The sequence below is a fragment of the Scyliorhinus torazame genome, chromosome 5, assembly GCF_047496885.1.
Source record: "Scyliorhinus torazame isolate Kashiwa2021f chromosome 5, sScyTor2.1, whole genome shotgun sequence".
NCBI lineage: Eukaryota > Metazoa > Chordata > Chondrichthyes > Carcharhiniformes > Scyliorhinidae > Scyliorhinus > Scyliorhinus torazame.
The window spans coordinates 87,840,698-87,863,056 of record NC_092711.1 but is presented as its reverse complement, the minus strand read 5'-3'; the positions used below and the strand labels follow the sequence as shown (position 1 = coordinate 87,863,056).

The 22,359-nt window shown below is 48.2% G+C and overlaps 1 protein-coding gene across 4 annotated transcripts; it reads right to left on the bottom strand.

The window, feature by feature from the left end:
• Positions 1–99: 99 nt before the first annotated feature.
• Positions 100–22,324, bottom strand: LOC140418819 (uncharacterized). 4 transcript variants are annotated; one of them, XM_072502433.1, is made up of 4 exons: positions 22,193–22,300; positions 19,461–21,260; positions 10,316–10,430; positions 100–2,060 (listed from the first exon to the last, which is right to left on the bottom strand). In XM_072502433.1, the coding sequence occupies exon 4, from the start codon at positions 1,371–1,373 to the stop codon at positions 402–404; it is 972 nt and encodes a 323-aa protein (XP_072358534.1). In that variant the 5' UTR covers positions 1,374–2,060; positions 10,316–10,430; positions 19,461–21,260; positions 22,193–22,300; the 3' UTR covers positions 100–401. The 4 variants fall into 4 exon arrangements, with proteins under 4 accessions (XP_072358534.1, XP_072358536.1, XP_072358537.1 ...); XM_072502435.1 differs by having other exon boundaries at positions 19,461–21,019; positions 22,193–22,287; XM_072502436.1 differs by lacking the exon at positions 19,461–21,260 and having other exon boundaries at positions 22,193–22,324.
• Positions 22,325–22,359: the final 35 nt, after the last annotated feature.

Sequence of the window (22,359 nt, the reverse complement as noted above, 5' to 3'; positions counted from 1 at the left end):
GTTTTCCTCTGTGAGGAACACCCAGATAAATTAAACAAAAAAAACATGTAACCACCAGGGCCCATCTCCATGGCAACATGACTTGGGGGGGGGGGGGGGGGGGGGGGGGGTTCCAAACAGAAATTGAAACTAAATATCTTCAAACTTCCAAACCCCCTTTCACTCTGTGATCCTTATGAAATTTGGAGCCAGGTATTAGCAACAAGGCTCAAAGAGCATCAGCCCACTGGAGGCAAAGTGGTGAGACCGGCCAGTCCAGCAGAAAGAAACCCTCCGACCATCCCCACTGACCACCTGTCAGAATGAACAAAATGCACTCCTGGATGCAGAGCAGAAACAATAACAGCAGAATCCAACCCCTGTAATCAATTGTGAAATTGTTGGTGTCACAGCAGATGCGATTAAACATGCAATCCCATCTCACAGTGAGAGGTGGACGGTCTCTCCCCAGTGTGAACTCGCTGGTGTCTCCGCAGGTTGGATGAATCACGGAACCCTTTCCCACACTGAGAGCAGGTGAACGGCCTCTCCCCAGTGTGAATTCGCTGGTGTGTCCGCAGGTAAGATAACTGAGCAAATCCGTTCCCACACTGAGAACAGATGAATGGCCTCTCCCCAGTGTGAACTCGCCGGTGTCTCCGCAGGGATGATGAATCACGGAATCTCTTCCCACACTGAGAGCAGGTGAATGGCCTCTCCCCAGTGTGAACTCGCTGGTGTGTCTGCAGGGCGGATGACTGAGTGAATCCCTTGTCACACTGAGAACAGGTGAATGGCCTCTCCCCAGTGTGAATTCGCTGATGTCTCTGCAGGGTTGATGAATCACGGAATCCCTTCCCACACTGAGAGCAGGTGAATGGCCTCTCCCCAGTGTGAACTCGCTGGTGTGTCTGCAGGGCGGATAACTGAGTGAATCCCTTCCCACACTGAGAGCAGGTGAATGGCCTCTCCCCATTGTGAATTCGCTGGTGTGTCTGCAGGCCGGATGACTGAGTGAATCCCTTCCCACACTGAGAACAGGTGAATGGCCTCTTCCCAGTGAGAATTCGCTGATGTCTCTGCAGGGTTGATGAATCACGGAATCCCTTCCCACACTGAGAGCAGGTGAATGGCCTCTCCCCAGTGTGAACTCGCTGGTGTGTCTGCAGGCCGGATGACTGAGTGAATCCCTTCCCACACTGAGAGCAGGTGAACGGCCTCTCCCCAGTGTGAACTCGCTGGTGTGTCTTCAGGGCGGATAATTGACTGAATCCCTTCCCACACTTGGAGCAGGTGAACGGCCTCTCCCCAGTGTGACTGCGTCGATGGGTTTCCAGCTCTGATGGGGCTCGGAATGCCTTGCCACAGTCCCCACATTTCCACGGTTTCCCCATGTCTAGGGTCTCCCCGTGGCTCTTCAGGTTGGATGATCAATTGAAGCCTCTTCCACAGACACAACATGGGTATGGTCTCTCCCTGCTGTGAATGTTATGTTTATTCAGGCTGTGTAACTGGTTAAAGTTCTTTACACAGTAAGTTCACTGGAACTGTCTGTGCGGAGTCTGCACGTTCTCCCCGTGTCAGCGTGGGTTTCCTCCGGGTGCTCCGGTTTCCTCCCACAGTCCAAAGACGTGCAGGTTAGGTGGATTGGCTGTGATAAATTGCCCTTAGTTTCGGAAAAGGTTGGGTGGGGTTATTGGGTTATGGTGATAGGGTGGAGGTGTGGGCTTAGGCAGGATGATCTTTCCAAGGGCCGGTGCAGACTCGATGGGCCAAATTCTGGGAGTCTATGTACTCTCTCACTTGGTTGTGTGTTGTGTGGGTCTTGGTGCTTTTCCAGTCACACTGATGTTTCCACAGTCAGTTCACTGGAACACTCTCACTCGGGTGTGTGTTGTGTGGGTCTCGGTGCTTTTCCAGTCACACTGATGTTTGAAATCATTAGCTGACAGTTCGGGTAAACATTACTCCTTCTAGATTCAAAGGCCGATGATGTTCAGGTTCCAAGGAATCAAGTGACTCTGTCAGATCGAGACGTAATTTTTGAGATTTCTGTCTGTAATTCCTCCTCATCTAATATCCTGTAAAAACAATTTACAAAATTCATCACGGTTAGTACAGGATCAAAACTTAGAACAGACAATTCTCGTTTCTATGGAACATTTGTCCTCTCTTATTCCACGAAAGCTGTAAAGCTCCATCCCACATACTCTCCCTCCATTATCACTCTGCTGTATCTAATATTCACCCTTGCAATTCCCCTTCAGGTGCGGATTCATGTTGATTGACAGATCCAAGCTCACAGCTTCCTGTCCAGGAGATCACAACAAATATGAGCTGCAGTCGGCCATTCGGCCCATCGAGCCTGAACCATTCAATGGGATCATTGGCTGACCTACCTCAGCACCGTTTTCCCACACTATCCCCCTGTCACAATGGTCAGCACAGTGGTTAGCACTGTTGATTCACAGCTCCAGGGTCCCAGGTTCGATTCCGGCTTGGGTCACTGTCTGTGCGGAGTCTGCACATCCTCCCCGTATGTAGCATGGGTTTCCTCTGGGTGCTCCGGTTTCCTCCCATAGTCCAAAGATGTGCAGGTTAGGTGGATTGGCCATGATAAGAACTAGAAGCAGGAGTAGGCCATCTGGCCCCTCGAGCCTGCTCCACCATTCAATGAGATCATGGCTGATCTTTTGTGGACTCAGCTCCACTTTCCGGCCCGAACACCATAACCCTTAATCCCTTTATTCTTCAAAAAACTATCTATCTTTATCTTAAAAACATTTAATGAAGGAGCCTCTACTGCTTCACTGGGCAAGGAATTCCATAGATTCACAACCCTTTGGGTGAAGAAGTTCCTCCTGAACTCAGTCCTAAATCTACTTCCCCTTATTTTGAGGCTATGCCCCCTAGTTCTGCTTTCACCCGCCAGTGGAAACAACCGGCCCGCATCTATCCTATCTATTCCCTTCATAATCTTATATGTTTCTATAAGATCCCCCCTCATCCTTCTAAATTCCAGCGAGTACAGTCCCAGTCTACTCAACCTCTCCTCGTAATCCAACCCCTTCAGCTCTGGGATTAACCTAATGAATCTCCTCTGCACACCCTCCAGTGCCAGTACGTCCTTTCTCAAGTAAGGAGACCAAAACTGAACACAATACTCCAGCTGTGGCCTCACTAACACCTTATACAATTGCAGCATAACCTCCCTAGTCTTAAACTCCATCCCTCTAGCAATGAAGGACAAAATTCCGTTCGCCTTCTTAATCACCTGTTGCACCTGTAAACCAACTTTTTGCGACTCATGCACTAGCACACCCAGGTCTCTCTGCACAGCAGCATGTTTTAATATTTTATCATTTAAATAATAATCCCTTTTGCTGTTATTCCTACCAAAATGGATAACCTCACATTTGTCAACATTGTATGCCATCTGCCAGACACAAGCCCATTCACTTAACCTATCCAAATCCCTCTGCAGACTTCTGGTATCCTCTGCACTTTTTGCTTTCCCACTCATCTTAGTGTCGTCTGCAAACTTGGACACATTGCCCTTGGTCCCCAACTCCAAATCATCTATGTAAATTGTGAACAATTGTGAGCCCAACACTGATCCCTGAGGGACACCACGAGCTATTGATTGCCAACCAGAGAAACACCCATTAATCCCCACTCTTTGCTTTCTATTAATTAACCAATCCTCTATCCATGCGACTACTTTACCCTTAATGCCATGCATCTTTATCTTATGCAGCAACCTTTTGTGTGGCACCATGTCAAAGGCTTTCTGGAAATCCAGATATACCACATCCATTGGCACCCGTTATCTACCGCTCTGGTATTGTCCTCAAAAAATTCCACTAAATTAGTTAGGCATGACCTACCCTTTATGAACCCATGCTGCGTCTGCCCAATGGGACAATTTCCATCCAGATGCCTCGCTATTTCTTCCTTGATGACAGATTCCAGCATCTTCCCTACTACCGAAGTTAAGCTCACTGACCTATAATTACCCGCTTTCTGCCTACCTCCTTTTTAAAACAGTGGTGTCACGTTTGCTCATTTCCAGTCCGCCAGGACCACCCGAGTCTAGTGAATTTTGGTAAATTATCACTAGTGCATTTGCAATTTCCCTAGCCATCTCTTTTAGCACTCTGGGATGCATTCCATCAGGTCCAGGAGACTTGTCTACCTTTAGCCCCATTAGCTTGCCCATCACTACCTCCTTGGTGATCACAATCGTCTCAAGGTCCTCACCTGTCATAGCCTCATTTCGATCAGTCACTGGCATGTTATTTGTGTCTTCCACTGTGAAGACCGACCCAAAAAACCTGTTCAGTTCCTCAGCCATTTCCTCATCTCCCATTATTAAATCTCCTTCTCATCCTCTAATGGACCAATATTTACCTCAGCCACTCTTTTTTAAAAATATATTTGTAGAAACTTTTACTATCTGTAACATCTGTTACATCTTCTCCAGTCCTTCTAGATCCATTTTACAATATGGAGACTTGAACTAATCTGAGCAGCAAACTCACCGTTGTCCTTAAATGCCTGTATGTTGCAGTATTTTACACATTTTACTATTAGCTGAATGTACGATGGGACAGAATAAGATCCAACGAGCCAGTCTGTGACACTGTAGAACATCGGGCAGCACGGTAGCACAATGGTTAGCACAATGGCTTGACAGCACCAGGGTCCCAGGTTCGATTCCGGCTTGGGGTCACTGTCTGTGCGGAGTCTGCACGTTCTCCCCGTGTCTGCGTGGGTTTCCATCGGGTGCTCCAGTTTCCTTCCACAATCCAAAGATGTGCAGGGATATGTGGATTGGCTATGCTAAATTGCCCTTAGCATCCAAAAAAGTTAAGGGAAGGTGGGGTTACGGGGATAGGGTGGAAGTGTGGGGATAGGGTGGAGGTGTGGGGTTAGGTAGGGTGCTAAGGCCGGTGCAGACTCGATGCGCCAAACGGCCTCCTTCTGCACTGTAGATTCTGTGATTCTGTATCTACAAACTTGCCTCTTCCCCTTACTGCTAAAAAGTTGGCTTTTTCATTCTTAACCTGTCAGTGATGACATTAAGAATAATGTGTCAGAGAAAGACTGGATTTCAGCTCGGTGACACTGGGCCAGACTAAAGTTTAATTCATAGGATTGTTGAGCTAATGTCTCCATATCATTTGATGGACCTAGAAGGACTGAGGAAGATACAGGAAAGTTTATCGGAATGAAGCCTGAATGGACAGGTTACAGCCAGCAAGAAATGCAGAGGCTCGATGAGCCGTATGGTCTGCATCCACTCCCATTTCTTGTGTTTTCATGAACATCACGGTCAGTCATTTCCATGCAGACACAACCAACTAACAGTTCATCGCCATCCTTCCCATATTCCAGGATTCCAAACACACTTTCCAGGTGACAGTGATTTACTTGTACTTCTTGCTTTCCAGTATTGTGTATTCACTGCTCACGATTTGGTCTCCCCTCCACTGAGGAGATAAGTCTGGATTGGTGACTGTGGAACATCACCATTTAGTCTGCAAGCATAATCCTGAGCTCCTGATCATTTAATATTTTAATTCCCTGCCCCACTCCCACTCTGTCCTCGGCCTCCTGCACTGCTCCAATAAAGCTCAAAGGAAACTCGAGGAACAGAACCTCATCCTTGATCAGGCAATTTCTGACCTTCCAGACACAACATTCATTTCAGTAATTTCAGATTATAATCATCACTCCGATATTTTCAGACAGTTGGTGCTGGTAACGGTTCTGCTGTTGCCATTTATACCTCACCTGGACCTGTCTTTTATTTCTTCTCTTATCCTATTAGTTTATTTACTTATATCATTGTCTCCCAGTTTTGTCTTGCACCATTATCCCCTTTGTCATTTAATCACTTCAGCCTCACATCCTCCCAAACTGCCCCCTCTGAAATGGCCCAGCAAGCCACTCAGTTCAAGGGCAATTAGGGATGGGCAGCAAATGCCGGCTCAGCCAGCGACACCCACATCCCAAGAACAAATAAAGGAAAGTCGGCAGTTAGAAAGGCAAATGCAATGTTCGCATTCATTTTAAGAGAGCTACAATACAAGTGCAGGGATGTACTGCCATGCCTCTCATCAGACCACATTTTGAGTATTGTGAGCAGTTTTGGGCCCCGTGTCTAAGGAAGGATGTACTGGCCTTGGAGGGTGTCTGGAGGAGGATCACAAGAATGATCCCTGGAATGAAAGATTTGTCATATGAGGAGCGATTGAGGACTCTGGGTCTGTACTCGATGGAGTTTAGAAGGATGAATGGGAATCTCATTGAAACTTACAGAATACCCAGATAGAGTGGACGTGGAGAAAATGTTTCCACTGGTAGGAGAGATTAGAACCCGAGGGCATAGCCTCAGACTGAAGGGACGATCATTTAAAACTGAGGGGAGGAGGAATTTCTTCAGCCTGAGGGTGGTGAACCTGTGGAACTCTTCGCTGAAGAAGACTGTGGAGGCCAAGTGACATAAACATCGAACTTGATGGGGCAAATGGCGTCTTTCTGCACTATCAAGTATGCACACCGACCCTCTGAAAGAGCACCCTACTCAGAGCCACTCTCCCGCCCTATCCCCTTAACCCCACCTAACCAACACATCCCCGGACACCGAAGGCAATTTAGCATGGGCAATCCACCTAACCTGCACATCTTTGGACTGTGGGAGGAAAGTGGAGCATCCGGAAGAAACCCACGCAGACACGGGGAGAAAGTGCAAACTCCACACAGACAGTGACCCAAGGCTGGAATTAACCTGGGTCCCTGGCACTGTGAGGTAGTAGTGCTAACCATGTGCCACCACGTGATGTCAGTCACTGAGTGTTTTTAAGATAGAGATAGATAGGTACTTGATTAATAAGGGGATCAGGTATTACAGGGAGAAAGCAGGTGAATGGGGATGAGATACATATCAGCCATGATCAAATGGCCTAATTCTGCTGCCTTATCTTTTGTAATTATGGTCTCTTGACTTGTTTAGTCAGGCTCAAACTGTGACACCATTACATTAGCTCTCTCGCTACAAACGGTAAAATGGTCGGTAAGGGACCAACCATGAGAGGAACCCGGGAGGGAGCGAGCAGGCAGTGTATATACCGTATTGTAAATGAATCTAGTTCTTTACTCAGTGTGGATTCTCCAAGTCCTTATTATTATTTTTTTTAATTTAGAGTACCCAATTCATTTTTCCAATTAAGGGGCAGTTTAGCATGGCCAATCCACTACCCTGCACATCGTTGGGTTGTGGGGGCGAAACCCACGCAAACACGGGGAGAATGTGCAAACTCCACATGGACAGTGACCCAGAGCTGGGATCGAACCTGGGAACTTGGTGCCGTGAGGCCACAGTGCTAACCCACTGCGCCACCGTGCTGCCCTACCGTGTCCATATTAAACTTCCCCTGCAAAAGTCACAGAATTAGAAGTGAGATAATCAATCTCTCGCAGACATCATGTCTGTAAACATTTAACCTAGCTTTTCATAATATTACTGCAAAATACAAACTATGAAGTATGACCATTTCTTATATTTATCACGTTCGTCTCCCCCTCTCTTTCCCGGCCTCTGTACTTGTTGATAAACTATTCAATTTCCAAATTCTTCCAGCTTGGATAAAAGGTCACCGGCCTGAAGCATTCACTTTGGTCCTCTGCACAGATGTTGTTTGACCTGCTCCGTGTTTCTACTATTTTCTGTTTTGAGGTCGGATTTCCAGCATCTACAGTATCTGGTTTTTGGGTCACTGTGGATCAGGTTTCTCTCACTGTTCCCTGTTTTTAAAATAAATTTAGAATACCCAATTATTTTTTTTCCAATTAATGGGCAAGTTAGCGTGACCAATCCACCTAACCTGCACATCTTTGGGTTGTGGGGGTGAAACCCACGCAGACATGGGGAGAATGTGCAGACTCCACACGGACAGTGACCGAGGGCCGGGATTTGAAATCGGGTCCTCATGCGCCATAGTCCCAGTGCTAACCACTGCGCCACATGCCACCCTACTGTTCCCTGTTTAAAGGTGAAGAAGGAGTTTTTCAAGAATGAAACACATGAACTCTCACCCTGTCCAACATGAAACTAAACTCACTGTTAGTTCCTTATCAGTAACAATTTTAAACACAAAGTTTCCAGGTGGGATCGAAGCGGGAATTTCTCATGTAAAGTAAAGGTGATCAACAGCACACTGGGTAATGAGTTTGAATCCCCCCCACCCCCGGACAGAGGGGAACTGACCATCCCCCCCCCCCCCCCCACCCCGGACAGAGGGGAACTGACCACCCCCCACCCTGGACTGAGGGGAACTGACCACCCCCCCCCCCACCCAGGACAGAGGGGAACTGACCATTCCCCCCCCTTTCAGGACAGAGGGGAACTGACCATCTCCCCTCCCCCCCACCCTGGACAGAGGGGAACTGACCATCCTCCACACCCCGGACAGAGGGGAACTGACCATTCCCCCCCCCCCCACCCAGGACAGAGGGGAACTGACCATCCCCCCGCTCCCAGGACAGAGGGGAACTGACCATCCCCCCCCCCCCACCCTGGACAGAGGGGAACTGACCATCCCCCCACCCCTGGACAGAGGGGAACTGACCATTCCCCCCCCCACACAGGACAGAGGGGAACTGCCCATCCCCCCGCTCCCAGGACAGAGGGGAACTGACCATCCCCCCCCCCCCACCCCAGACAGAGGGGAACTGACCATCCCCCCGCCCCTGGACAGAGGAGAACTGACCCCCCCCCCACCCCGGACAGAGGGGAACTGACACCCCCCACCCCGGACAGAGGGGAACTGACCATCCATCTCCAGCTCTAATTCGCAAACACAAAATGCCGCCAAGAATCAGCCAATCAGGCTGAGCCTGTGGCTGCGCCACAACACCCCATTTGCTTTTCTATCTACTCTCTCAATATATCTTGCAGATATACAAAATCCTTTTCCTTCACCTCCCGCCTCTATCTCTCTCCTTTCAGAGACCAGGTGGAAGGTTTCCTCCCCGAAGGACAACTTGACCAGAAGTTTGACAAATCTTTCAAACCTTCAGCCTCCATCACCATAAAGCAGCAGTGCGAACCACCGTGCGACCGGAGACTAGGAAGAAGTGATGATGAAAGTTACTGGATTATTGTGAAAACTCAACTGGTTCACCAATGTCCTTCAGGGAGGGAACCTGCCACCTGATCTGGACCTACACAGGACTCTGGCCTCTACGAAAGGAGAGAGATAGAGGTTTGAGGTGAAGGAAAAGGATTTTGTATATCTGCAAGACATATTGAGAGAGTAGTTAGTAAAGCAAATGGGGTGTTGAGCTTCATAAGCAGGAATACTGATAGAAAAACCGGGAAGTTATGCTGAATCTTTATAACGCTCTGGTTAGGTCACATCTCGAGTATTGTGTCCGGATCCGGTAACCAGACTTTAGGAAGGAAGTGAAGATTCTGAGAAGTTGCAGATTTACCAGAATAGTTTGAGCAAAAGAAGCTGAGGGGAGATTTCATTCAGGTTCTCAAGATTCTGACAGGTTTGGATAAGGTAAACGAAACAATCTGGGACAGAGATTTACATTTTTGGATAAGAAATAGAGGGGGATGTGGGGGAGAATATTTTTACACAGTGAGTGATAATGACCCAAAACCTGCTGCCATGAAGGGGTGGAAATAGACACAATGAATAATTTTGACGGACATTGGAGAGACACTGGAGGGAAAGAAAGCTGCAAGGACACGGGATAGAGCAGGAGAATGGGATTGACTGGATTGCTGTAGTGAGCTGGCATGGTTCAATGGGTGGAATGGCCTCCTCTGTACCATTCTGACTCTATGGCTCTTTCCAAGAAATCCTTAAATCCTTACAGTGCAGAAGGAGCCCATTCGGTCCATCGAGTCTATACTGACCCTCTGAAAGAACACCCTACCGAGGCCTACTTTCCCACCCTATTCCCATAACACTACCTCGCCTTTTGTACACAAAGGGACAATTTAGCACGGCCAATCCACCTAACCTACACATTTTTGTGGGAGGTAACCGGAGCACCCGGAGGAAACCCACGCAGACTGGGGAGAATGTGCACAGTCCACACAGCCTTTCCTGTAATTGTACCTTGTAATTTAACTCTGGGCGTTCAGATATCACTCGGGTAAATCTGTGCTACATTCTGTCCTTCCTCAGGTTTGTTGCCCAGAGCTGAACACAGTTCTCCAGGTTTGGCTTAACCAGGGTTTGTGAATCTCGGGGCTTTTCCAGTCACACTGAGACCTGAAATCTTCCCTCACAGACAGAACAGTCAAACCTTTTACCTTCCACACCCAGATGCTGCTGAAATTCAGGTTCTGATGAATCGAGTGACTCTGTCAGATCGCGATGTGATGTCTGGTTTGAGTTTCCGTCTGTCAATCCTCCACTTCCAGTATCCTACAAATGTACAGAAACCATCACCTGTCACAGTTAACTTCTCCGAACAAATGATTCACAGGAGCATCAGAGCAGATTTACGAGATGTAGCCAACAAGCATTCTCGCTGAACTAATTTTATTGTTTACACAAAGTGGCACAGTTCTAACTTTCTGAACACATGCACAGTCACTGTTTAAAGTTTCAATCTGGTATATATAAACACGCACTCTCACCTACCCTTGCAGGCACCACTTATCTTGTTATTGTCCACTGTCCCTATCTGTTACTGAGACAGCCGTTACCTCCTGTTCCTTGTTATTGAAGCTCGCTGTCCTTGCGAGAACACAGCTGCAAATGCTGCTGACTTGTGCGTTCAGTTTTACAAAGGTCAATTAGAATCTTAGTAACAATCCGTAACCCCGTATCTGTTGTTTTATTCAGTCTGAAACCTCATTCTTAAATCATATTATTACCTTAACATGTACTATTTATTTCCCCTTTACACAGTGCAGGATAGAAATCCACAGCATTCTCTCCACCTGCTCCCTGCTCCAGGATGACCGCTCATGCTCCCTGGTCCAGGATGACCGCTCCTGCTCCCTGGTCCATTGTCCAGGATGACCGCTCCTGCTCCCTGGTCCAGGATGACCGCTCTTGCTCCCTGGTCCAGGATGACCGCTCCTGCACCCTGGTCCAGGATGACCGTTCCTGCTCCCTGGTCCAGGATGACCGCTCCTGCTCCCTGGTCCAGGATGACCGCTCCTGCTCCCTGGTCCAGGATGACCGCTCCTGCTCCCTGGTCCAGGCTGGCCGCTCCTGCTCCCTGGTCCAGGATGACCGCTCCTGCTCCCTGGTCCAGGATGACCGCTCCTGCTCCCTGGTCCAGGATGACCGCTCCTGCTCCCTGGTCCAGGATGACCGCTCCTGCTCCCTGGTCCAGGATGACCGCTCCTGCTCCCTGGTCCAGGCTGGCCGCTCCTGCTCCCTGGTCCAGGAAGACCGCTCCTGCTCCCTGGTCCAAGATGACCGCTCCTGCTCCCTGGTCCAGGATGACTCCCCTGCTCCCTGGTCCAGGATGGCCGCTCCTGCTCCCTGGTCCAGGATGACCCCTCGTGCTCCCTGGTCCAGGATGACCCCTCGTGCTCCCTTGTCCAGGATGACCGCTCCTGCTCCCTTGTCCAGGATGACCGCTCCTGCTCCCTGGTCAAGTTGACCGCTCCTGCTCCCTGGTCCAGGAAGACCGCTCCTGCTCCCTGGTCCAGGATGACCGCTCCTGCTCCCTGGTCCAGGATGACCGCTCCTGCTCCCTGGTCCAGGATGACCGCTCCTGCTCCCTGGTCCAGGATGGCCGCTCCTGCTCCCTGGTCCAGGATGACCCCTCGTGCACCCTAGTCCAGGATGACCCCTCGTGCACCCTGGTCCAGGATGACCGCTCCTACTCCCTGGTCCAGGATGACCGCACCTGCTCCCTGGTCCAGGACGACCACTCCTCCCTGGTCCAGGATGACCGCTCCTGCTCCCTGGTCCAAAATGACCGCTCCTGCTCCCTGGTCCAGGATGACCGCTCCTGCTCCCTGGTCCAGGATGACTGCTCCTGCTCCCTGGTTCAGGATAACCACTGCTGCTCCCTGGTCCAGGATGACCGCACCTGCTCCCTGGTCCAGGATGACCACTCCCCCCTGGTCCAGGATGACCGCTCCTGCTCCCTGGTCCAAGATGACCGCTCCTGTTCCCTGGTCCAGGATGACTGCTCCTGCTCCCTGGTCCAGGATGACCGCTCCTGCTCCCTGGTCCAGGATGACTGCTCCTGCTCCCTGGTCCAGGGTGACCGCTCCTGCTCCCTGGTCCAGGGTGACCGCTCCTGCTCCCTGGTCCAGGATGACCGCTCCTGCTCCCTGGTCCAGGATGACCGCTCCTGCTCCCTGGTCCAGGATGACCGCTCCTGCTCCCTGGTCCAGGGTGACCGCTCCTGCTCCCTGGTCCAGGATGACCGCTCCTGCTCCCTGGTTCAGGATGACCGCTCCTGCTCCCTGGTCCAGGATGACTGCTCCTGCTCCCTGGTCCAGGATGACTGCTCCTGCTCCCTGGTTCAGGATGACCGCTCCTGCTCCAGGATGGCCGCTCCTGCTCCCTGCTGCACATTGACTCTTGTTGTCATCAGCAGTCGCTCGATTCAAGGATGGCGTCTTCTCAGGTTTGTGTGTTTCTGCCCTGGGTCTTCATGAGACTGAACAGAGCTGCAGATTTTTGGACACATGGGGCAGGACATCCCATCAGACAGTGGGATCCAGAGAGCAGAATTTGCTTAATATTCTTTCCTCTGCTGCTGTTCTGCTTCATTAATCAGGCACCTGGGTCTCTACAAACCAGGGTCATGGTTGTCAAATTACCCAGGTCAACGGTAATGCAGTTTGATGGTCACAAAGAACAAAGAAAAGTACAGCACAGGAACAGGCCATTCGGCCCTCCAAGCCTGCACCAACCATGCTGCTCGTCTGAACTAAAAGCCCTTACCCTTCCGGGGACCGTATCCTGCTATTCCCATCCTATTCTTGTATTTTTCAAGACGCTCCTTAAAAGTCACTATCATCCCTGCTTCCACTACCTCCCCCGGCAGCGAGTTCCAGGCTCCCACCACCCTGTGTGTAAACAAATGTGCCTCGTCCATCTTCTTCAAAGCTTGCCCCTCGCACCTTAAACCTATGTTCCCTAGCAATTGACTCTTTCACTCTGAGAAAAAACTTCTGACTATCCATTCTGTCCATGCCCCTCATAATCTTGCAGACTTCGATCAGATCGCACCTCAACCTCCGTCATTCCAGTGAGAACAAACCAAGTTTCTCCAACCGCTCCTCACAGTTAATCCCTCCCTACCAGACAACACGCTGGTAAATCTTTTCTGTATCCTCTCCAAAGGCTTCCCATCCTTCTGGTAGTCTGGCGACCAGAATTGAACTCCATATTCCAAGTGCGGCCTAACTAAGGTTCTATAAAGCTGCAACATGATTTGCCAATTTTTAAACTCAATGCCCCGGCCGACGAAGGTAGCATGTCATATGCCTTTTTGACTACCTTCTCCACCTGTGCTTCCACTTTCAGTGACCTGTGTACCTGTACACCCAGATCCCTCTGCCTATCAATACTCTTGAGGGTTCTGCCATTTACTGTATATTTCCCATCTGTATTAGACCTTCCAAAATGCATTACCTCACGTTTGTCCGGATTAAATTCCATCTGCCAACTTTCCGCCCAAGTCTCCAACCAATCTATATCCTGCTGTATCCTCTAACGGTCCTCATCGCGATCCATAATTCTACTAATCTTTGTGTCACCTGCAAACTCACTAATCAAACCAGTTACATTTTCCTCCAAAACATTAATATATATTACAAACAGCAAAGATCCCAGCACTGATCCCTGAGGCACGCCACTAGTCACAGCTCTCCATCAGAAACGTACCCTTGCACTGCTACCCTCTGTCTTCTCTGACTGAGCCAGTTCTGTATCCATCTTGCCAGCTCACCTCTGATCCAGTGTGACTTCACCTTTTGTACCAGTCTGCCATGAGGGACCTTACAAAGACCTTACTGAACTTAGAACATACAGTGCAGAAGGAGGCCATTCAGCCCATCGAGTCCGCACAGACCCACTTTAGCCCTCACTTCCACCCTATCCCCGTAACCGACCCACTTAAGCCCTCACTTCCACCCTATCCCCATAACCGACAAATTAAGCCCTCATTTCCACCCTATCCCAATAACCCCTCCTCACCTTTTTTTTTGGACACTAAGGGCAATTTAGCATGGCCAATCCACCTAACCTGCATGTCTTGGACTGTGGGAAGAAACCGGAGCACCCGGAGGAAACCCACCCAGACACGGGGAGAGCGTGCAGACTCCGCACAGTGACCCAGCGGGAAATCTAACCTGGGACCTTGGCGCTGTGAAGCCACAGTGCTAGCCACTTGTGCTAACGTGCTGCCCATGTAGTCCTTGTAGACAAATTCCACTGCCCTCCACTCATCAATTATCTTTGTCCCTTCCTCAAAAACTCGATCAAGTTAGTGAGACACGACCTCGCCTTCATAAAACCACGTTGCTTCTCGCTAATATGTCCACTTATTTCCAAGTGGGAATAAATTTTTTCTCAAAAGAATTCTCTCCCATAATTTCCTGCCACTGACGTGTAATTACCTGAATTATCCATGCTACCCTTCTTTTTTTTATTGGGTTTTTGAACAAAGTATATTTGGCGTTATGTACACAGAATATGATATATATATATATATGTACATATACATAGAAGAGAAGGGCACACAAACATATCACAAAAAAAAGTAACAATAAAAAAGAAATAAAAAATCAAATGAAGTAACTGGTAGAGTATTATGCACCAGCTCAACAGCAGCAACTCTGTACAATTGGCAAAATTATTTATAGCACCGAAGTAGGCATCTGTTTGTGTGTGATGGGGGGCGGGGGGGGGGGGGGGGGAGAGAGACTGGGGAGGTAGATATACACTTGGGTGCCGGAGAAACAATTACAGAGGGCAATACTTGATGGGTCTGGTGTTGGTGTTGTCACTTGCTTCTCCCAGGCGGACTTCGCTGCCAGTATCGTCTCGCGCTCACCTGCGCTTTGGCCATTCCTCCCGTCTTTCACCTGTATACTATCCTTGCTACCCTTCTTTGTTTTTTTTATAAATTTAGAGTACCCAATTCATTTTTTCCAATTAAGGGGCAATTTAGCATGGCCAATCCACCTAACCTGCACATATTTTTGGGTTGTGGGGGTGAAATATATTTTATCAAATAGCTGCAGTGATATCAGAGTGTGGGTGGAGCTGGGCTGTCCATCTTCACTGCAGCTATTTGATAAACACCAGGTTCTTAAAGGTACTCTCACATGACAATCCTGAATTCTCCCTCTGTGTACCTGAACAGGCTCCGGAATGTGCTGACTGGGGGCTTTTCACTGTAACTTCATTGCAGTGTTAATGTAAGACTACTTGTGACAATAAAGATTAGGATTATAAAAAAATGTTCCAGCAAATTTCCATCCCACCCGCGATGATTCTCACGGCCAGAAATATGACCCCAACAAATGGGGTGAAGCCAAATCTTTAAAAGTCAATCTGTATTTCAAATTGTTGCCGTGCTGTCAGAGAAAAGGTTAACTTTGCTGCTTGTTCACAAAAGGGAAGAGGAAACATTCACAAAGCTTCCCACAACTTGTGAGCTCTGAAACATAACTTCAAGGCTGAAGTTTATCTTCAGAGATTGAAACGTTTTGGTGTCTTTTCCAATTGGACCAGTAAATTGTGATTCGCACTGAAAGGTTTACTTTCACTCAGTAATTAGAACATTTCACTTTCTCAGCACTGACACTTCAGATCAAATCCCAATTGTTCTCTTCCCTTGTAGCTGGTGTGTGGAGATTGTAGATCTGTCAGCACAGAAACCGCACTGTGCTTCTGGATACACTCAGTCTGCAAATAGATGAATCTTTTAAACATCAGCCAAGTGAAGGTCTTCCCCTGACTCTAAGGAGTGAGATGTCCCTGTAGTTGATGCTGTCTCCCTGTCACTGCTGTTTTTATTGCATCACACATGTTCCGTGGACCAGTCTCACAGCCCAAAAGGGGAGGGCAGGAAGGTGTGACAGTCGATGGGACTTTCTGTGTGTGAGCAGTTCAGCTGGAATTCCATCCTTGCCGGGTGCTTTCTGCTTGCTCAGCAATCAATGGCCTTTTCCAGCTCAAATGATGAGAATTCCTTGTCCAACTCAATCAAGATAGGAAGCTGTAGGAGAGTCAAACAGAGACTGGGAGATGCCCTTCTCACAGGGGTGCAGCTCACTGTTGTGTTCAACCCAGCTCCTCCTCACTCTCTCACCATGACTGACACTGAGCATGCTCGGAGCACACACCCACACTGCACCTGCGCACTGGCCTCGTACACTCACTGATCGGAAACTTTCTGCAGCGCGGGGGATTCTGGGTAACACAGCCGCCATAGAGCAATTAGTAAACAGGAAGATTCTATTTCCCAGTCAGCAAAACAGAAGATCCACAGTTAGGCAAGATGCTGGGCATGAATCACAATGAGAGGTTTGGATACTTTATTTAATACAGAAGCACATTATTCTGATAAGATATCACTTAGACATGGGCACAAGCAGGCTGATCTACAGTATGTACAGTATTTACAACACCTGGGACACGGTAAATCATCGCATCAAATCAGTGATAGATTTGATTACTGTTCATAATTGTGACTGGGTCACACTCACGATTCATGCAAAATGCAACTCCCCAGGTTTTTTGACCCACTCCCTCCAGACCTGTTTTCACTCCAAGGGTCTTGACACCTGCCTTAGTCTTTATGAAGCCATGATCAGCTCACACTGCCCAACAACCAGCCTCTCCTGCACGGGGGCACAGGGTTTCCATCACCAAATATGTGTCCTGGTCCACGCACATCGACACTACCACCAAGAAAGCACAACAGCACCTATACTTCTTCAGGAAACTAAGGAAGTTTGGCATGTCCGCACTGACTCTTCCCAACTTTTACAGATGCACCATAGAAATCATCCTATCTGGCTGCATCACTGCCTGGTATGGCAACTGCTTGGTCCAAGACCGGAAGAAACTTCAGAGAGTAGTGAACACAGCCCAGTCCATCACACAAACCTGCCTCCCATCCATTGATTCTATCCACACCTCCCGCTGTCTTGGGAAAGCGGGCAGCATAATCAATGACCCCTCCCACCCAGCTTACTCACTCTTCCAACTTCTTCCATCAGGCAGGAGACACAAAAGTCTGAGAACACGCAGAAACAGATTCTAAACAGCTTCTTCCCCGCTATTACCACTCCTAAACGACCCTCTTATGGACTGACCTGATTAATACTACACTCCTGTATGCTTCAACCAATGCCTTTGTCTATATATTTACATTGTGTACCTTGGGTTGCCCTATTATGTATTTTCTTTTTAGTTTACTTTCTTTTCATGTACAAAATGATCTGTTTGAGCTGCTCGCAGAATAATACTTTTCACTGTACTTCGGTGCACGTGACAATAAACAAATCCAATCCAGATCGAGGGAGTAATCTGCCTCTCTTGCATTGGTGCTCTGCATTTCCCTCATAACACAGTGACATAGAAAGGTGACAGCACAAAACAAAGGCATTCAACAAATTGTATCTGTGCCAATTTTCTGCAACTGTCACAATCCGCTGTCATTGGCCCTGAACTCTGCAGATATTTTTCTCCTCAAAAGATACGAACAGATGAGCAAGGAGCTGGAGTTGGCTATTCAGCCCAGTCTGCTCCACCATTTAATAACCTCATGGCTGATCTGACAGTAACAGATAGTTGTCCAATTCTCTTTTCAAGGCATCAATTGAATCTGCCTCCACCACATTTTCGAGCAGTGCATTCATGAACCCACATGCAGCACAGAATGGTTTTCTTCACATCATAAGACATAGGAGCAGAATTAGGACACACGGCCCATCGAATCTGCTCCGCCAGTAAATCATGGCTGATATTTTTCCCATCTCCATTCTCCTGCTTTCTCCCCATAACCCTTGATCCCCTTATTAATCAAGAACCTATCTATCTCTGTCTTCAAGACACTCAGTGATTTGGCCTCCACGGCATTCTGTGGCAAAGAGTTCCACAGATTCACCACCCTCTGACTGAAGAAATTCCTCCTCATCTGTTTTAATTCCTCCTCATCACCTGAGGAAGGAACTGTGCCCCTGAAGCTAGTGAGTCGAAACAAACCTGTTGGATTTTAACCTGGTGTTGCAAGACTTCTTACTCTGTTTTAAAGGATCGCCCCTTTGGTCTGAGATTGTGTCCTCTGCTTCTAGTTTTCCCTACAAGTGGAAACATCTTCTCCATGTCCTCTCTACCCAGGCCTCGCAGTATCCTGTAAGTTTTAATAAGATTCCCCCATATCCTTCTAAACTCCAACGAGTACAGACCCAGAGTCCTCAACCGTTCCTCATACGACACGCTCTTCATTCCAGGGATCATTCTTGTAAACCTCCTCTGGACCCTTTCCACGGCCAGCACATCCTTACTTAGATACGGGCCCAAAACGGCTCATAATACTCCAAATGGGTCAGATCAGAGCCTTATATAGCCTCAGAGGTACATCCCTTGTCTTGTATTCTAGCCCACTCGACACAAATACATTGCATTTGCCTTCCTAACTGCCGACTGACCCTGCACGTTAACCTGAAGAGAATCTTGAACAAGGTCTCCCAAGTCCCTTCGTGCTTGTGATTTCCTCAGCATTTCACCATTTAGAAAATAGTCTATGCCTGCTTCGAAAATCCATAACCTCACACTTTTCCACATTGTATTCCATCTGCCACTTCTTTGCCCACTCTCCTAGCCTTGTTCAGCATTGTTTCTTATTATAATCACTTGAAATGGATGCCCTCCATTTATAATCTTGCCCTAAATATGACTTGCTGGATCAAACGTCTATTGCAGATCCTTAGTTTTAATGTGGTCAAGTGCCTTTCCATTTGAGAACTGTTCAATAAAGTTATTAGAATTATTTGTAGCTAGGACAGCACGTGGAGCAGTGGTTAGCACTGGGCCTACAGCGCTGAGAACCCGGGTTTGAATCCCGGCCCTGGGTCACTGTCCGTGTGGAGTTTGCACATTCTCCCCATGTCTGCATGGGTTTCACCCCCACAACCCAAAGATGTGCAGGTTAGGTGGATTGGCCAGGCTAAATTGCCCCTTAATTGGGGAAAAATAATAATAATTGGGTACTCTGAATTTTTTTTTTTTAAGGATTATTTGTAGTTCCCCCAGTTTTTTCCATTATCCTGAAGTGACCTTATTTTTATCAGGAGTTAACTGAAGTGTGTTCCTAACCTCTCATTATCTAAATTTCAATTTCCCACCTTTCTGTCCACCTGACCCAGCCCATGGCTTTCTCCCTCATTGTCTGAAACACATCAGCAACTTTTGTATAATCCTGGTGCATACATTTAAGTCTAAATCATTGATATATACCGGAAAATTGTGGAGCCCCACTGGAAACAGACGTCCAGGCATCATTCAGTCCTAGATGTGACTAACAGCAGCAACAACGTCTGAATCCAAACCCTGCTGTTGCCTGTGAACTTGCTGATGCCTGTGCAGGTTGTTTGACTGAGTGAATCTCCTCCCACACACGGAGCAGTTGAACAACCTCTCCCAAGTACCGCTCCCACTTTTGGGTGACACAGTAGCTCAGTGGTTAGCACTGTTGCTTCACAGCTCCAGGGTCCCTGGTTTGATTCCCTGCTTGGGTCACTGTCTGTGCGGAGTCTGCGCGTTGTCCCAGTGTCTGCGTGGGTTTCCTCCGGGTGCTCCGGTTTCCCCCCACAGTCCAAAGATGTGCAGGTTAGATGGATTGGCCATGCTAAATTGCCCTTTCTGTCCAAAAAGGTGAGGTGGGGTTATGGGTTAGGTTGGAGGTATGGGCTTAAGTAAGGTGCTTTTTGCAAGGGCCGGTGCACTAGATGGGCCAAATGCCCTCCTTTGGCACTGTATATTCTATGATTCTGTTTCAGTGTGAACTCGCTGGTGTTTCAGCAGATTCAGTTTACTTTTAAAGCTCTTCTCACAGTCAGAACATATAAAAGATCTCTGATCAGTATGAACAAGTTGGTGTCTCAGGAGGATTGATGACTGAGTGAATCCCTTCCCACACATGGAGCAGGTGAATGGCCTCTCCCTGGTGTGAGTGCGTTGATGTGTCAGTAAATCCTTTCTGTGTTTAAAGCTCTTTTCACAGTCAGCACATTTAAACGGGCTCTGGTCAGAGTGAATCTGATGGTGAATCCGGAGGTTTGACAAATCATTAAATCCCTTCCCACATTCCAAACAGATGAACGGCCTCTCCCCAGTGTGAGTGCGTTGATGCAACAGTAAATCCTTTCTGCTTTTAAAGCTCTTTCCACAGTCAGCACATTTAAAAGGTCTCTGATCAGTATGAACAAGTTAGTGTGTCAGGAGGTGGGATGACCGAGTGAATCCCTTCCCACACATGGAGCAGGTGAACGGCCTTTCCCCAGTGTGAATACGTCGATGAGTTTCCAATTCAGAAGGATAATTGAATCCCATCCCACAGTCCCCACATGTCCACGGTTTCATCATAGTTATCGACAAGTGATCAGGTGTAGGTGGGATGCAGATTTGAGGTCACTATCAGATCAGCATTGATGTTATTAAATGGTGGAACAGGCTCACGTGGCTGAATGTCCTATTGCTGCTTCTTGATTCCTTTGGTGCGAATGGCCTTATGTCTCTCCAACTTGGATCATCAGTTGAAGCCTGAGTATGGTGTCTCCCTCATGTAAATGCTGCAATTTAATTTCATGCTGTGTGATTGGTTAGAGCTCAGTTCCAGCTAACTGTGGAAAATTACTTAGATGTCTGTGTCTCGGTGCTTTTCCAATGACAGTGATTTTTGACATTTTTTCCGAAAGTCAAAACAGACAAACATTTCTCCTTCCACGTTGAAAGGCCGGTCCTGATGAATCAAGTGACTGTCAGATCTCGACATGATGTTTGCATCTGCAAATATTCTGTAAAAGGCGATTACATTGAATTACTGTGAATATATAAGACACAAACAGGCCATTCTGTCACAGATTCTGCTGCTGTCAATACTCGGCACACATCTCCGACTGTCACACCTATCAAATCTCAGCCTTTCAGCTGATTTTCGATTCCATTTTCTCTCATGTGCTTGTCCCGTTGCATTTTGAAAACATCTCAGCACCTTCCTCAACTCCTTTCCATGGTAATGAGTTGCACATTCTGAACCTGTGATAAATAAATTTGTCCGTATTTATGACTTGTTTATTAATGGTCACTCTCTCACATCGCCCCTCTCCACAGTACTGATAATTTAAAAGATTTATAGCATGTCACTGCTTCATTTGTTGTTGTCGATAGAAAAAGGGCCCCACTCCATTTAATCTTTCCTGAGAGCTGTAATCTCTCATGTTATAAAAGTAATCACTGTCAATGCAGGATAGAATTCGCAAAGAGACAAACCTTTCTGTTGGGTTCAGTTTGTTGTGTGCAAATTCTCCAATTCTAACCCCCTGTAAAAGGAGTTTACAAAAGCCATCACTGTCAGTCCAGGATAGAAATTCTGAACAGGCAATTCTAGTTTCTCTGTAACATGTTTTCCTCTCGTTCCCCCAAAGCTGTAAATCCCCGTCCCACACACTCTCCCTCCTCCCTGGGCTGAAATCCAAACCCATCTCACCATTTCTTTCCTCCACTCCCAGTTTTCTCCCTCCCTCTCCTCTGCCTGGGTTCAGTTCTCCAGCTCCTGTCTGCAGACTGACAATAAAATATTATCCCCCCTCCCCCATCCTCTGATGTGAACCATCCTCCAGTGTCTGAAGCAGGATGGTGTCCGTTAACCTGGGCCTGTTCCCGGGAGGGAGAAGCTCCGCAGCTGCAAACCAGGGAGCTGACAATGATTGTGAAGGGTTTGCTCCAGCTCACAATGCCCGGGGACTGATTGACGGCGGGTTCGGACCAATAGGAAGAGGGGGCAACGCCAGGGCTCTCGCTCCGTCCGCATGCGCCCGGCCACTCGGGCCTGTCTCGGGGAAAAGCCCGAGCAGCTTTCGTTGGATGAACTGCTGTATCGACCTTCGTATTCGGGGCTTCGGGCTGCACGGAGTGTTTATGAAGCCTCCAGACCCATCCGCCGGCTCCATCCCTCCCTCATGACTCACCTGATCGAATTTGACCGGCTCAGGATTTCCAACCTCCCGCCTGAATCCTGAGTTGTCATCGGTACTGCGCATGCTCCACCTCACGTCGGAGACCCGGCTCAGCCCCGCCCTTCATTCACTCCAATTGGTTGGAGGACCCACTGCAACCAATCGGTCCTCCAGGCCCA